At 35.0% G+C, this 14,279-nt stretch overlaps 1 protein-coding gene across 1 annotated transcript in view; it reads left to right on the top strand.

Moving 5' to 3' along the window:
- Window positions 1-14,279, top strand: part of LOC111055574 (protein unc-13 homolog B) — a 785,525-nt gene that overhangs the window by 24,867 nt on the left and 746,379 nt on the right. The window contains exon 3 of the mRNA XM_039435489.1: window positions 6,683-6,797. Coding sequence (XP_039291423.1) covers window positions 6,776-6,797 — 22 coding nt within the window. The 5' untranslated portion in view covers window positions 6,683-6,775. The remainder of the gene's footprint in view (window positions 1-6,682; window positions 6,798-14,279) is intronic.

A 14,279-nucleotide genomic window follows, 5' to 3' on the forward strand; every position in this document is an offset into this window, starting at 1 on the left:
TCGCATTTGATCGGAATTGTTCGTGTCGGATCCTTACATTGTAAGGAGCTTACGTTCCAAATTTCAGTCATTCCGTTTATTGGGAGATGAGATATCGTGTACACAGACGCACATACACTCATACACACACATACAGAACAATACCCAAAAACCTCTTTTTTGGACTCAGGGGACCTTGAAACGTAAAGAAATTTAGAAATTGGGGTACCTTAATTTTTTTCGGAAAGCAATACTTTCCTTACCTATGGTAATAGGGCAAGGAAAGTAAAAATCAGACTATAGAATTATTCATCATAAATAAGCTGTCATACGTTGACATACACTCATACACACACACACACACACCACACACACACACACACACACACACACACACACACACACACACACACATACAGACCAATACCCAAAAACCACTTTTTTGGACTCAGGGGACCTTGAAACGTATAGAAATGTAGAAATTGGGGTACCTTAATTTTTTTCGGAAAGCAAAACTTTCCTTACCTATGGTAATAGGGCAAGGAAAGTAAAAATAAGCTCGAAATTCGAGAAAATGTGATTATCCAATTGCAAACTGTTGGCAACTGTTGATTCTATTAAATGATTCACTACGAAGAGATAGCAGACCTCGTGTGTCTCCAGCGTTATTGTCCTGTCGCCAGCTGGCTCAAATCTTTGAATACTAGACTTGAGATGCGCGGGAACACTAGCGTCACGTGATCAATTTCCATAACGGCAAGGAAAGTTGTGTGAGTGTGCCACACCAGATTTTCACTATAATATTGACGTATGAAGGAGGCTCCTTTTTCCTTTTATATTATCCTCGAAATGCAAAATTTACAAAAACCTTGTATATACGTCGACGCGCAATTAATAAAGGAACATACCTGTCAGATTTCATGAAAATCTATTACCGCGTTTCGCCGTAAATGCGCAACATATAAACATATAAACATCCAAACATTTAAACATTAAGAGAAATTCCAAACCGTCGACTTGAAACTTAGACCTCACTTCGCTCGGTCAATTAAACGAGCAATTTCAGTTTATATGTTTTTATGTTCAGATGTTCAGATGCTTCTATGTTTATATATCTGAATGTGACCGGATTTCTGTTTATATGTTTTATGTTTAGATGTTTTCATATTTATATATCTGTATGTGACCGGATCTCGAAAACTGCTCTAACGATTCTCACGAAATTTGGAACAAAGTAGGTTTATTATAGGAAAATTCGATTGCACTATGTCTCAACCCTGCGATAATTCGCTGAAGGACATTAAAAGGATAAATACGTCCTTGGAAAAACAGCCGGAAATTTTGTCTTCTGGTGATACCGTGGAAGTGAGTGAGCGAGTGCATGTGTGGGTTATTCCTCAGCTGGTCTCACGCGAAGAATATTTCAGCAAAAAAAAATATTTTTGTTTATTTATCTTTTTTTTAAAACATGTTCACTTCAGAAAGTCCAAAATAGTAACTAGATGCTGTTAGTGTAGAATAGTACATAGTATATTAACAAATATTGTAGCAAATATGATATATCATTGTAAATCGAATTCATAGTATATAGCTATTTGTAATTGATGATGTGTTAGTTTTTTGAAGTGTGAATAAATTGTTATTTTGATGAGTGGTAGGTGCTTAACATAAATTTTGATTTGGACTGTAGTAGGTATGAATTTGAAAATGGACAGTTTTGGGCATAAGCCTGTTGTGCCTCCTCATATAACTGTAGAAATGATTGTAGGACTGAGAAAACGAATAAATAAATATGGCTAAACTATAAATTCAATCTTTGGTTACAAATGTTCAATGCTTTTACACTAAAGAGCGAAGCTCGATCCCCGATATTAATTTGGCTACACGTCACGGTATGATTTCCAGGAATGCGATATTTTGCCTACCAAGATTCACAAGGTTGCTATACGTTTGAGTACGGGACTGATCCGTGGTCTAGTGGATATAGTGCTCGCGAAACAGCCTAGGAGTCCCGTGTTTCAACCCAGAATATGAACAAACATTTTTAGCCAGATCAGTTTCAGTTTTATAGGTCTTCACCCGGGTCAATAGACCGGGCATCGGGGAATTGTCAAAATTCCCTCTGTCTTCCCGCAGACACTCTGGTTTTATCGGATGGGCACGTCAGATTGTCAAGTTATCAGTTCAGGTTTGCAGTCCATCATGTTTTCAATTCGTCAAGTTCCCAGTTTGTTTGAGTAGAGATCTATCTATCTCTAATGTCTAATATAATACAGGAAAGAATCGGCTTATAATTATTGTAAGGGATAGGAAATTGAAAAATGACGCATACTCACGTATGAATAACTGGACTGATTAAATTGAAATTTTGCATATAGATACTTGATTCACAGAGGATGGTTACAGGCCTATTTAAATTTTTCAAGATTTCAGTAGGTCAAGTTTTCAGTCTGTCAAGTTTTCAAATAGACCCTTGCGGAGCATGGTTTGCCCACTAGGGTGAGCACTTTTTCATATCAGGATAGTTGAATTATGTGTTTTGAATTGTAAATTGAAGAATTTTGAAGTGATACATAACCTAACTACATTTGGACTGTTGTATAAACTAGAATTGGAACCGTTTTGGGCGTCTTAGCCTGTGGTACTTTTCTGTAAGTGTAATTCTGAATGATTGAATAAATAAATAAATACATAAATACATGAATGAATACATAAATTAGTTTATGCTACGTCTGGATTTGACGTCATCGTTCAACGAGTACTAATCTATCGAGATGTATATTGATTATCGATGTATCGATTTGTTCTTGGAATTATTATAATTAATTGTTCAGATTTATTTGACCATTCCCAACTTAAGAAAAAGGAACTTCAGTCCTGATTTAGAACTCCTGAACTTACAAAGACAAAAACTACGAAATTATTTAGCAAAGGTAACCTCAAATCTCTGCCTCTACTCCAAGCTAGTAACTGTCGACTACATCTCGATATCGATTAACATGTAGGCCTATTTTTTTAGAATTGAATAACAAGAAAATAACTCACATAATTTTTGAAAAAAATGAAAGTGCAAGATTTGACAAACACAGAGAAGTTAGTTGGTGAATAGCATTATTAACGCGGTTATAGATAGCTAATAAGCTTATACATACAGAAAAATAAGTTATAAACTATTGATTGTTGATTGTAATAATAAAATTGAAAAAATCGATACATCGATATAATCAATATACATTTCGAGAGATTAATATTCTTTGAACGATGACGTCAAATCCAGACGTAGCATGAACTATCCTGATATGAAAAAGTGCTGAACGCCCACTATTCTATAATATTCTGCATTAGGCTACATGTTTAACTTCCCACATTGGGAAAAAGTATAACTATTTGTATACTGTATAATTTAAGCTGCCAATGGGCCTAACGACCTTCACACTTCAGCTAAGAACAACAGTTAGACTTGTTTCACACAATCATATAAGGTTCATTTTATGCTCTTTGGCGAAACCAAATGAGACCCGCTAGCACAATAGCTAATTGAATTTATACAAAAAAGTTGAATTTATTAATCATGATCAAATAACACGAGAACCAATCAGAGAAATTTTACTTGAAAACAAGGCTTCTCTGATTGGATTTCGTGGCATTTAATCGGGATTGAAATTTAACAGACTTCGATGCAACACACTTTCATACACACAAGGTTGTCACACATTTCTTATTAGGTTTTGTATTCTCTTTCAAACACATGATTTGTTTTAATTTCCGCCAATTCTGTAAAAATGTTGTAACATATTTAATTTGGATTGATAAATAAAAATCCCTAGTTGAAATATTTATAGGTCTAAGTGAAGTAATTGGCTAATATCGCCAAAGAGATAACGTAAAGATTAGATAATATCAGACGTCCTTGCTAAACTGTACAACAGCCTAAGAGGAATGGAAATAATTTTTGCAACTATATAATATTATATAAAATATTGAAAATTGAGGTTAGGCATAAACATTTAGTGATCGGCGACCTAACGATCGACCGAGCCATACAACGTAGAATCTGACCAAACACCTTGGCAGAAATTTATTGTGGCAAAACAGTATGCAACTTGAGGAACTAAAAGTCTCACGTGGCTAATTATTGTAATGTATGAAACAACTAATAATCTATAAAAAATTACTTGGCATGTAAAAAGCATATTTAAAAACCCCAACAAAAATAATTAAATGTATTAAGGAAGTAGGAGGTTACTGGGCGCATGAATACTGTAATAATTTGCATGCACCAATCAAATAGTGGCAATTGATAGGCGGCAATAGTGAGCCGATTCAAAAATATTTGTATATATTTCTACAAATAATAAGAATTTGTAAAAAATTGTTGTATAGTCTATGTTTTGGATATGGCCCGAAGGCAAGGAAATTATTAAATATGTAACATAAGCAATAATTTAATATTTTAGTACGGTCTATTTGAGCCTTGAATGGCGGAGGAATAGAATATTCAAATTTTATGTAAATTCAGAAATTGGAAACGGGAAATTGTAAAAATGAGAAATGAGAACCACACTCGCCTGCCAACTACCACCATGAGAGGTCACCAAAAATTATAGAGCGTAATACCTTGTAATAATTTAAAGTTAAATTGAATTACTAAATTTCTTATAAGACTTTGTGATGCTCTTATAAAGCAAAAGTAATTTTTAAATAATTTTGTAACCCCTTGGAAGAGACAACTCCGGCTACAATAATCCAGGACCACCAGGAGTAGGATCGACATCAGCAGCTCATAAGAAAATCCCGATACGTGAGTGAAAAATATTGAAATAGTGATAGGGCGCCCTCAGTGCTTCGAAATTACATAAGAATCAAAGCTAGCTCGTCGAAAGGGTTTCTTATAAATTAAGAATTTGGTAAAAATACTTGCGCAAGTAAATGTAGTATAAAAGGTATTTTATTAGATAGTAACGAATCAATCCACATATCAGAAGATCTATCAATCAAAGAAGTATAAAATCTAGGCTGTTAATACAATATTCATATGATCATTAATTTCTGCAATATAATTTGTGATAGTTTATTGTAGCTCTGATTCACTAGATGAATTGCTCTATTTATTCCTTCAGGTGCCGAATCTCGCACCCTGAGATAAAATATATATTTATTACAAAGAAATCTATTAGATACTATAGAATTTAATATATATATTTGGATTACTAGCTTGTCAATTTGTCATGCTGACCTAAGAATTTAGTCTAAAATAGAATTATCCAAGTCGACAGGTATTAGCAAGCTGATATCACAGCTACATGCAGATAAATGCATATGATCATAAAAATGGAAGCACATGGTAACGTTTCGTGCTATAAAATTTAAAGAATAGTATTTAGCCTGTGATATTTTATTGATTTCGATTATTGTTTCATCTTATATTATATATTTTTGTCGCTCTATATATTTTTGCTCTGATTTATTTTTTTGAAATATTTGTTAATATATGTATCAAATTGTTTATGGTGTACGATTTATTTTTATTCCTCAATACTATAGGATTATTATTATATATATATTTTTTAATGAATTATCAGAACTATTGTGGAAGCTCATATCCGGGCCCATCAAGATTTTTATGAGACTGTATCCTATAAAAAACCACGACCTGATTTTTATAATTATTAAAATATTTCATGCTCTACCGATTGATGCAAAGCAGGAGGCTAATCGTTACTTAACTATGAAAAATAACGTGACAATGTAAAAAAACGTCATTTCATGCTGGTAATAGAATATAACATGGTGTGTTCAAATACACATGGTGGTGTTCCAATAGTGAGATGTAACTTTTTGGACTCCAAAATTTTCAAGTTCATTCAAATCACTGAACTTTTCAAATAGATTTTTTCCCTATTAGATTTGTTCTATTAAATAGTTGTTTATCCTTTGCCCAGAAAACACCCCATATAATCTGTTTCTCTGTAATGAAGGATATTATCCTATACTATTGAACGAGCAACTTCTGTTTATATGTTTAGATGTTTGGATGTTTGGATGTTTATATGTTTATATGTTTGTATTTCACCGGATCTCGAAAACGGCTCTAACGATTCTCACGAAATTAAGAAAATAGTAGGTTTATAATGTAAGGATTCGATTGCACTAGGTCTCATTTCCTGGGAAAACTCGCTGAAGGACATTAAAAGGATAATATTCTTGAAAAAAAAAACAGCTGATAATAATTATTTCGCCGTCTGTTGGTGATGGGAGTGAGTGAGTTCATGTGTGTGGGACTGTGTCAAAATTATGATTCAGCGGTTGAACTTTTGTAATCATTGAATCAGGTACCTACTTAGTGCCGGTTGCAAAAAAGCCGGGCTATTTTCAATCCTGATTAATTCCAGAAGATCCATCTTATTAAAATAGTCTTCTCTGATTTGGTTCACGTGAAGTTAATCAGGATTAAAATTCAACCGGCTTTTGTGCAACTGAGCCTTTGTGAGGGAAATTTTTGCATTCCTCTGGGAATTAATCTCAATTTACTGTGATTAGATAGAACATTTCTGTATGAATTTTATGAATGTTATTATAATTTCTTCCGTAATGAATTTGTTATGCTTTTGTACTCCAGAGCGAAGCTCGGTCCCCGATATTACATATGAAAATAGACGGAATATGCACAAATTTTCATAGAATTTTTCGTTATTTTTTACAGAATTGTGATAAACATGCGTGATCCGATGGAGAGGAGACTTGATAGAAGAAGCTAGCCGTTACCGATAACAAGACGGAGCCACCATCCGACGTCATGTCCCTGCTCAGTGTGACCGGTAAGTTTCACTCGTTATTCATCTATCAATCGATGTATTTATCAATAAATCAATCAATTATTTCCATTCAATTCATTGATTGAATTATTCATCTATCCATTACCTCTGAACTGTATCACTGTAGTGAGACTCATAAACCTGGAGTAAAGTGTAGTAATCCCAACTACTCAGGGGGAGAATGTATCGAAAATTGTGCTTGATGTATGCAAATCGGTGGGCATGGACATATCTAAGCATTCGATTGATGCATGCCATAGGCTGAAGAAGAGAAACAATCGACCTACTTCCGGAATTATTGTCAAGTTTGTTCGTCGCACTGATGCAGAGGATCTACTGTTAAGAAGAAAGAAGAAGCGTGATTCTTCTAATAACTAATCATATCGGTTTTACTGGTGAGGTGGCTCCTATTTTCATAAACAAATCACTGACGGCGAAGAGGAGTAAGTTGTTCGCGAAAGTTAAACAATTCCAACATGATGCAGGTTACAAATATGTTTGGACGGATTTTGCGGGGAGAGTGAGGATTAGATTCAGGGAGGGGGACAGAGCTATTGTTATCAACTCAGAGGACGATCTGCAGAACTTATCAGTGAGTGGACTAGGGCGAAATGAATAGAGTGAAACCTTATCATGATAATTGACTTATGAGTACCTACTATTCTAATACTTATTGGACTTTGCTTACCTACCTTGTATAGTTTTTGATTTGTTTTTTCCTCTTTTCATTCACTCATTTTTCTTTTCTCATTCCTTCTCATTACATCATTCTTTGTTATGTTGTGATAGTATATAGTCATAGTTGTATTGTTGATGTCATCTCGGGTCAGCTGTTCTGTGAAAACTGGCTTTCATTGCCAATCACTGTAGATTAGTTGAAGTGCACGTCGATCTAGAGATTGTGCTTATCTGTTCTTGTGATAAGGCGGTGGGGCAAGTTCACAGATCTCGGCTTGGTATCGCAATGCTATCCATAGCTGGTTTTACTGCCTTTGTTGCTTGGATCGATGGTGGTACTTTGATAAACCATTCTCGATAGGTACTGTCTGTTTCGAGTTGGTTGATAGTGTATTTTTCTGTTAGTTGAAACGTTTTTGTTAACGTTGTAGCTCTACAGTTACGTTGATGATAATGATTATGATGATTGTTAATGCAAGTTGATTGTTGAGTGATGTGTGAGGTGTGAATGGGATTTACACTCTCTGAATGTGGGTATTATATTTATATGATTCAAATTAACCTTATCAATTGACTTATTGTTTCCTGATCGCGGCTGGTTTAGGTTGACTATTATGAGTTTATTTCTTATATATATTTTTTTATTTTACACTGTTTCTTTATTATACAATAGTCATTGTTTTTCATTTTTCAAGAATTTTTGTAGTGAATAGTCTTACTTTTCATTCTTTTTTTTTTTGTTGTTGTTTGTATTTTCGTCTTTGTTTGAAAGTGGTGGCCTACTTCTCTTAGCAACAATTAGCTTCAGTCATGTCACGGTCTATGATGAATGGTTTAACTGTCTATTACCAGAACGTTAGAGGTCTGAGGACAAAGACTCACATTTTTTCGAGGTCAATAGCTGCATCGAATTATGATGTGATATTGTTGACTGAAACGTGGCTTAACTCTGGCTTCTCCAGCAGTGAACTCTTTGATCGAAGATATGTTGTTTATAGAAGAGATCGTGAAAATAGTGATTCTTGTCGGGGTGGTGGTCTTATTATAGCGGTTCGGAAAAATATCCAGTCTGATGAGTGTGTTGGTATCAACTTATTGCTCACTGATGGGAGATTTGAGAGCTTAATGATTAGAGTTGTGTCGCAGGAGGGCCCTGTCTATCTTAACCTTGTGTATTTCTACATTTCTGCAAATGCTAATGATTATGACATCTATTGTGATTGCCTGGAAAGTCAATGTCATTCAGTTAAAGAGAGGTTGTTTATTGTGGGTGACTTCACCCACCTGAGATCTCTGATAACAATTTTGAGCTCAGGTCAGGTTCGGTGGCCGCTAGAAGACTTGGTGAACTCTCTAGTTTTTATAACTTGCATCTTTTCAATTGTGTTCAAAATGCCAACATTCGTACTCTCGATCTGATTCTATGTAGCCTGCCCGTTGTGGAGGTCGCCCATGACCCTGTGCCCTTGGTACCTGAGGATCGAGATCACCATCCTGCTTTGTGCATGGAACTGATTATTGATTCTCCTAGGGAGCCACGTTTGCAATCCGGAATGCGTTCTATTTTTGATTTCAGAAGGGCTGACTATTTATCACTTGTGATGTTGCGAGATGTAGATTGGAGTGGTTTGTATCTGCTGAGCAATGTTGATGATGATGTCAACTTTTTCTATGGTGAGATATTCAGGTGTTTTGAGGCCACTATACCTAGGAAGACACTAACAAATGAAACATCCAAATACCCCTCATGGTTTACTGCAGAGATTATTCAAAAGCTCAAAAGAAAGAATAGGTGCGCTCGAAAGAAGAATTACTCCAGTTTCCATAACAATCAATATGTTGCCTTGCGTAGAGAACTGAAAATTTTAATTTCAACAGCTTATAAGAGTTATGTTGATAGAGTCCAGTCATTCAGTCAGTTTCGATTCCAAAGAATTCTGGAAATTTATTAATAATAAGCGAGGCTCGGGAGACTTTTGTGAGACCATGCTTTTCAAAGATGAAGAGTTTACTGGCTCGGAAATTCCTTCTGGTTTTGCAAAGTTTTTCAAGTCTGTCTATACCCCAATTACGGCTTGTTACAAGATGGATGAGGACAATGGACTTTATGGTGAGGGCTCCAATAGTGCTCTGAATATTTCTTCAGTATCTGAGGATGACATACGTCAAGCAATCAAGAGCCTCAAGCCGAGAGTAGCTCCGGGTCCTGATGGTATACCAGCTTTCATTATCAAGGGTTGCAGCGAGCTCTTGGTGGCCCCCCTCAAGTATCTGCTTGATTTATCTCTTTGTAAGGGTGTTTTCCCCAGTGAATGGAAAATCTCCAAGATTATCCCTATTTTCAAATCTGGGAAAAGGAATCTAATAGAGAATTATCGTCCAATCTGTTTACTTTCTGTATTTTCTAAGATATTTGAAAAGATACTATATAAGAAGATGTTTTGGCATGTAACTCCTATGATTTCTGACTGTCAACATGGTTTTTTGAGGGGTAGGTCTGTGCTGACTAATCTTCTCGAATTTACAATGTTTGTTTCGAGTGTGTTGGACTCAGGTGGAGAGGTTGATGTGGTTTATACCGACTTTGCAAAGGCATTCGATCGAGTAAGCCATAGTGTGTTGCTGTATCGCCTCTCTAGTCTTGGCTTCAGTGATTCTCTGGTCAATTTGTTCAGATCATATTTACTCTACAGGCCAAATATAGTGACTGTCAAGGGGATGGATTCCCCCCATTACTACAGCACCTCTGGGGTTCCTCAGGGAAGTAACTTAGGACCGCTCCTTTTCTTGCTGGTAATCAATGAACTTCCACTTCAGTAGTCATCTAAGTGTCTGATTTTTGCTGATGACATGAAGATATTCCGAGAGGTTGGTAGCCAGGATGATAGCTGTCAATTACAGTTGGATATTGATCGCATAGTTGCATGGTGTCATGCTAATAGCTTGGAAATTAATGTTTCTAAATGTAAGTGTATCACCTACTCTAGAAAACGATGTCCTTCTGCTTACACATACAGGATTGGTGAAGCGGTTCTTAACAGAGTCAACACTTGCAAGGACCTGGGAATCATATTTGATAGTTCACTTACTTTCTCCTCTCACATTGAATTTGTGTCTTCCAAGGCTAACAGATTACTGGGGTTTGTCCTGAGAAATGCAGCTGACTTCAGCGATGTTGTGGCAATATTGAGTGTCTATTATGCCTTGGTAAGAAGCACTTTGGAGTATGGATCCATGGTTTGGAGTCCTCACTCAGACCAAAACATTCGGGTCATTGAAAGGGTACAGAACAAGCTGATGAGGTTCTTATACTTCAGAAGGTTTGGTGGGTCGTTTCCCCTGGGGTTCCCGACTCAGCAATTGAGGGATCTTTTCCTATTGGATTCTCTACGTCAGCGTCGAGATAAAACATCTGTCTTGTTTGTTTGGGCATTGTTGGATGGTGCTGTAAATTCTCCTACCTTGCTTGCAATGCTGAATATCAGTGTTCCAGCATTCAATAGGCGGAATGCTAACTTGTTTGCGGCTCCAAGGTGCAGAATGGTGCACCATTTTTTCTCACCTTTCATAAGAGTGCAGAGATTGATGAACAAATTGAGTTTGAATGTTCAGCTTGCTGGGTCAGAGAGAGAGGTGAGGAGTGGGTTGCTGAGGTCAATCCCTCGTTGATGGTTGGAGTTTGATTGGAGAAAGTCTTCTGTGACAGTGATCTCTTTGCTTTTTACTACTCCTTAAGTTGTGTGTTTAATTATTTCCTCTTGTTACTATTTTTTTCTCTCTCTTCCTAGAATGACTTCTGTTTAATCATAGAGACTTTTTTTTTTCATTTCATTTCATTTTCATATTTTCATTTTATTATTTGCTGTGTTTATTTTTTCTGCTATCTAAAATTGTGTTTAAATTTTCTGTTATGTATATTTTTCAGAAAGACTTAGATAGATATCTCTGTATATATTTATCTATTTGGTTAATTATATGGCTATATATTTATGTCCAACGGATCTCGGAAACGGCTCTAACGATTGAAACCTACATAGTAAGTTTATGATATAAAAATTTGATCGCACTAGGTCTCATCCCTGGGAAAACTCACTGAAGGACATGAAAAGTATAATAATTATTCATCCTTTGAAAAACGGATGATAATTCCTTCGTCTAACGATAACAGAAGATGTGTGTGCCTGTGTAGGAGAGAGACATAATTATGTTCAGCTTATCTCACGAGAAATATCATCTAGAAATTCTAATCGACTTGATCAAAATAATCAGATTTGTTGACATGACATGGTGTATCATTTTAAATAGGAGTATATTTCAATTTTCAAAGTCAATCATTAATTTACAGTTTTAAGTGATTTGTGAGTGTTATTTTGTCATTCAATTTGGTTTGTAAACAATCTTAATTATTAGATCTTTTCTGTTTTTGAATGTTTGGACTAAAAATTAGACCTGAATTCAAGTGTATGGAACATAACCTATTTTTATAGTGTACAAATCAAAATTCAGGGAGGAAACAGTTTTGGGCTGTGTCTGTTTGTCCTTCCCCAATCATTTTAAAGAATTGTGTTCTGTTTATCAATAAAATATCAGGGCACCGAGCTTCGCTCGTTATTTATTTTTCCTACTGTTACCTTGAAAAGTGACCATTCCTGCACTGATTACAGAACCCAAAGAATCACTTTTCCGCTCTAGTGCGCAAAGTATTACTTTGCGTACTCTTAATACTTTGCAGCCATCCCAATCAGCTGTTGACATTGTTGGCGTGTATTTTGAATGCAAATTTGTTCTATCTATATTTTTTCTGATTTTCAATTAAATAAAAATGAGAACTCATTAAATTATACATTTTGAATACTATTAATTATTCATTATTTCAAATAATATTTTTTTTATTCATAAATTGATTGGTTGAAAAATTATTTAGAAATTAAGATTTACTCAAAATTATTCAAATTTTTGAATCAATTTAATTTTTAATTCGAATAAATTATCGATTATTAATTTTCAATTGGATTATCAAGTATAAAATTTGTTATTAATAACCACATTATACAAACATTTGATGGATTTCAGCCATCATTTTAGCCATAATCAACCACTTTTCATATTCAATGGTAACTGTAGGAAAAATTTCATGTGAAATACGTGCGCAAAGTTCCTCTGCTGCACTCAAGAAACCATTCCACCCTCGCCTACGGCTCGGGCGTAAACGTTTCTTTCGGTGCAGCAAACTGTCAATTTGCGCACTAGTTGCACAAATAACTATATTGATGAACAGAACACAATTCTTCAAAATGATTGAGGAAGGACTAACAGGCACAGCCCAAAACTGTTTCTTCCCCGAATTTTGATTTATACACTATAAAAAGTAGGTTATGTTCCATACACTTGAATTCAGGTCCAATTTCCAGTCCAAACATTTGAAAAAAGAAAAGTTCTAATTTAGATTGTTAATGCCTAACATCATACCTAACATCGGGCACCGAGCTTTGCTCGTTATTTATTTATTGATAAACAGAGCACAATTCATCAAAATGATTGGAGAAGGTCTAACTGGCAAAGCCCAAATCTGTTTTTCCCCGAATTTTGATTTATACACTATAAATGGTCCAAAAAGTAGTTTATATGTTCCAAACACTTGAATTAAGGTTCAATTTCCAGTCCAAACATTTGAAAACAGAAAAGTTCTAATTTAGATTGTTTACAAACCAAATTGAATAACAAAATAACACTCACTCATCACTTAAAACTGTGAAATCATGATTAACTTTGAAAGTTATAATATACTCTAATATAGAGTGATATATCATGTCATGTCAACAAACCAGATTATTTTGATCAAGTCTATTAAGATTTCTAGATTTCTCGCGAGATACGGTAAGCTGATTGATTACACAGCTGATCTCCCACACAAGCACACGCATCTTCTTTTATCGACATACGACGAAATTATGATCTGCTTCTCTAAGGATGAATAATTATCCTTTTCATGTCCTTCAGCGAGTTTCCCCAGGGATGAGACCTAGTGCAATCGAATTTTCATATCATAAATCATGTTCCAAATTTCGTGAAAATAGTTAGAGCCGTTTTCGAGATCCGATGATCAAAAATTACCATTCATAATTTAGATTGTTTACAAACCAAATTGAATAACAAAATAACACTCACTCATCGCTTAAAACTGTGAAATCATGATTAACTTTGAAAGTTATAATATACTGTAATATAGAGTGATATATCATGTCATGTCAACAAACCAGATTATTTTGATCAAGTCGATTAGAATTTCCAGATAATATTTCTCGTGAGATAAGCTGATTGATTCAACATAAGCTGAACTTGATTCTGTCTCTCTCTTACACAGTCACTTTCAACAGAGGACGAAATTATCATGTGTTTTTCCAAGGATGTATAATTATTATCCTTTTTATGTCCTTCAGCGAGTTTTTCCAGGGATGAGACCTAGTGCAATAGAATTTCTATGTCATCAACCTACAATGTTTCTAGTTTCGTGGAAATCGTTAAAGCTGTTTTCGAGATCTGTTGGATAAATAAATAACCATTTATCCATATAACCCATATAAATATATACAGAAATTCCTCGCTTGATATAATAGGATTATCAACATATTCTAGAAAAACATAAAAATAAACTCATCAGCAGTTCCTATTTTTCCAATATGTACAGTTATAGGTTTCACCACTAAAATGTCCGGGAATTATACGTTTGACTTCTTGCTATTTTCATTGTACAAAGGTGTAGAATAATAAGGTTTGGGTATAAGTGATTTCGCTTTTCACTGGAAT

Source organism: Nilaparvata lugens, chromosome 9, assembly GCF_014356525.2.
Source record: "Nilaparvata lugens isolate BPH chromosome 9, ASM1435652v1, whole genome shotgun sequence".
NCBI lineage: Eukaryota > Metazoa > Arthropoda > Insecta > Hemiptera > Delphacidae > Nilaparvata > Nilaparvata lugens.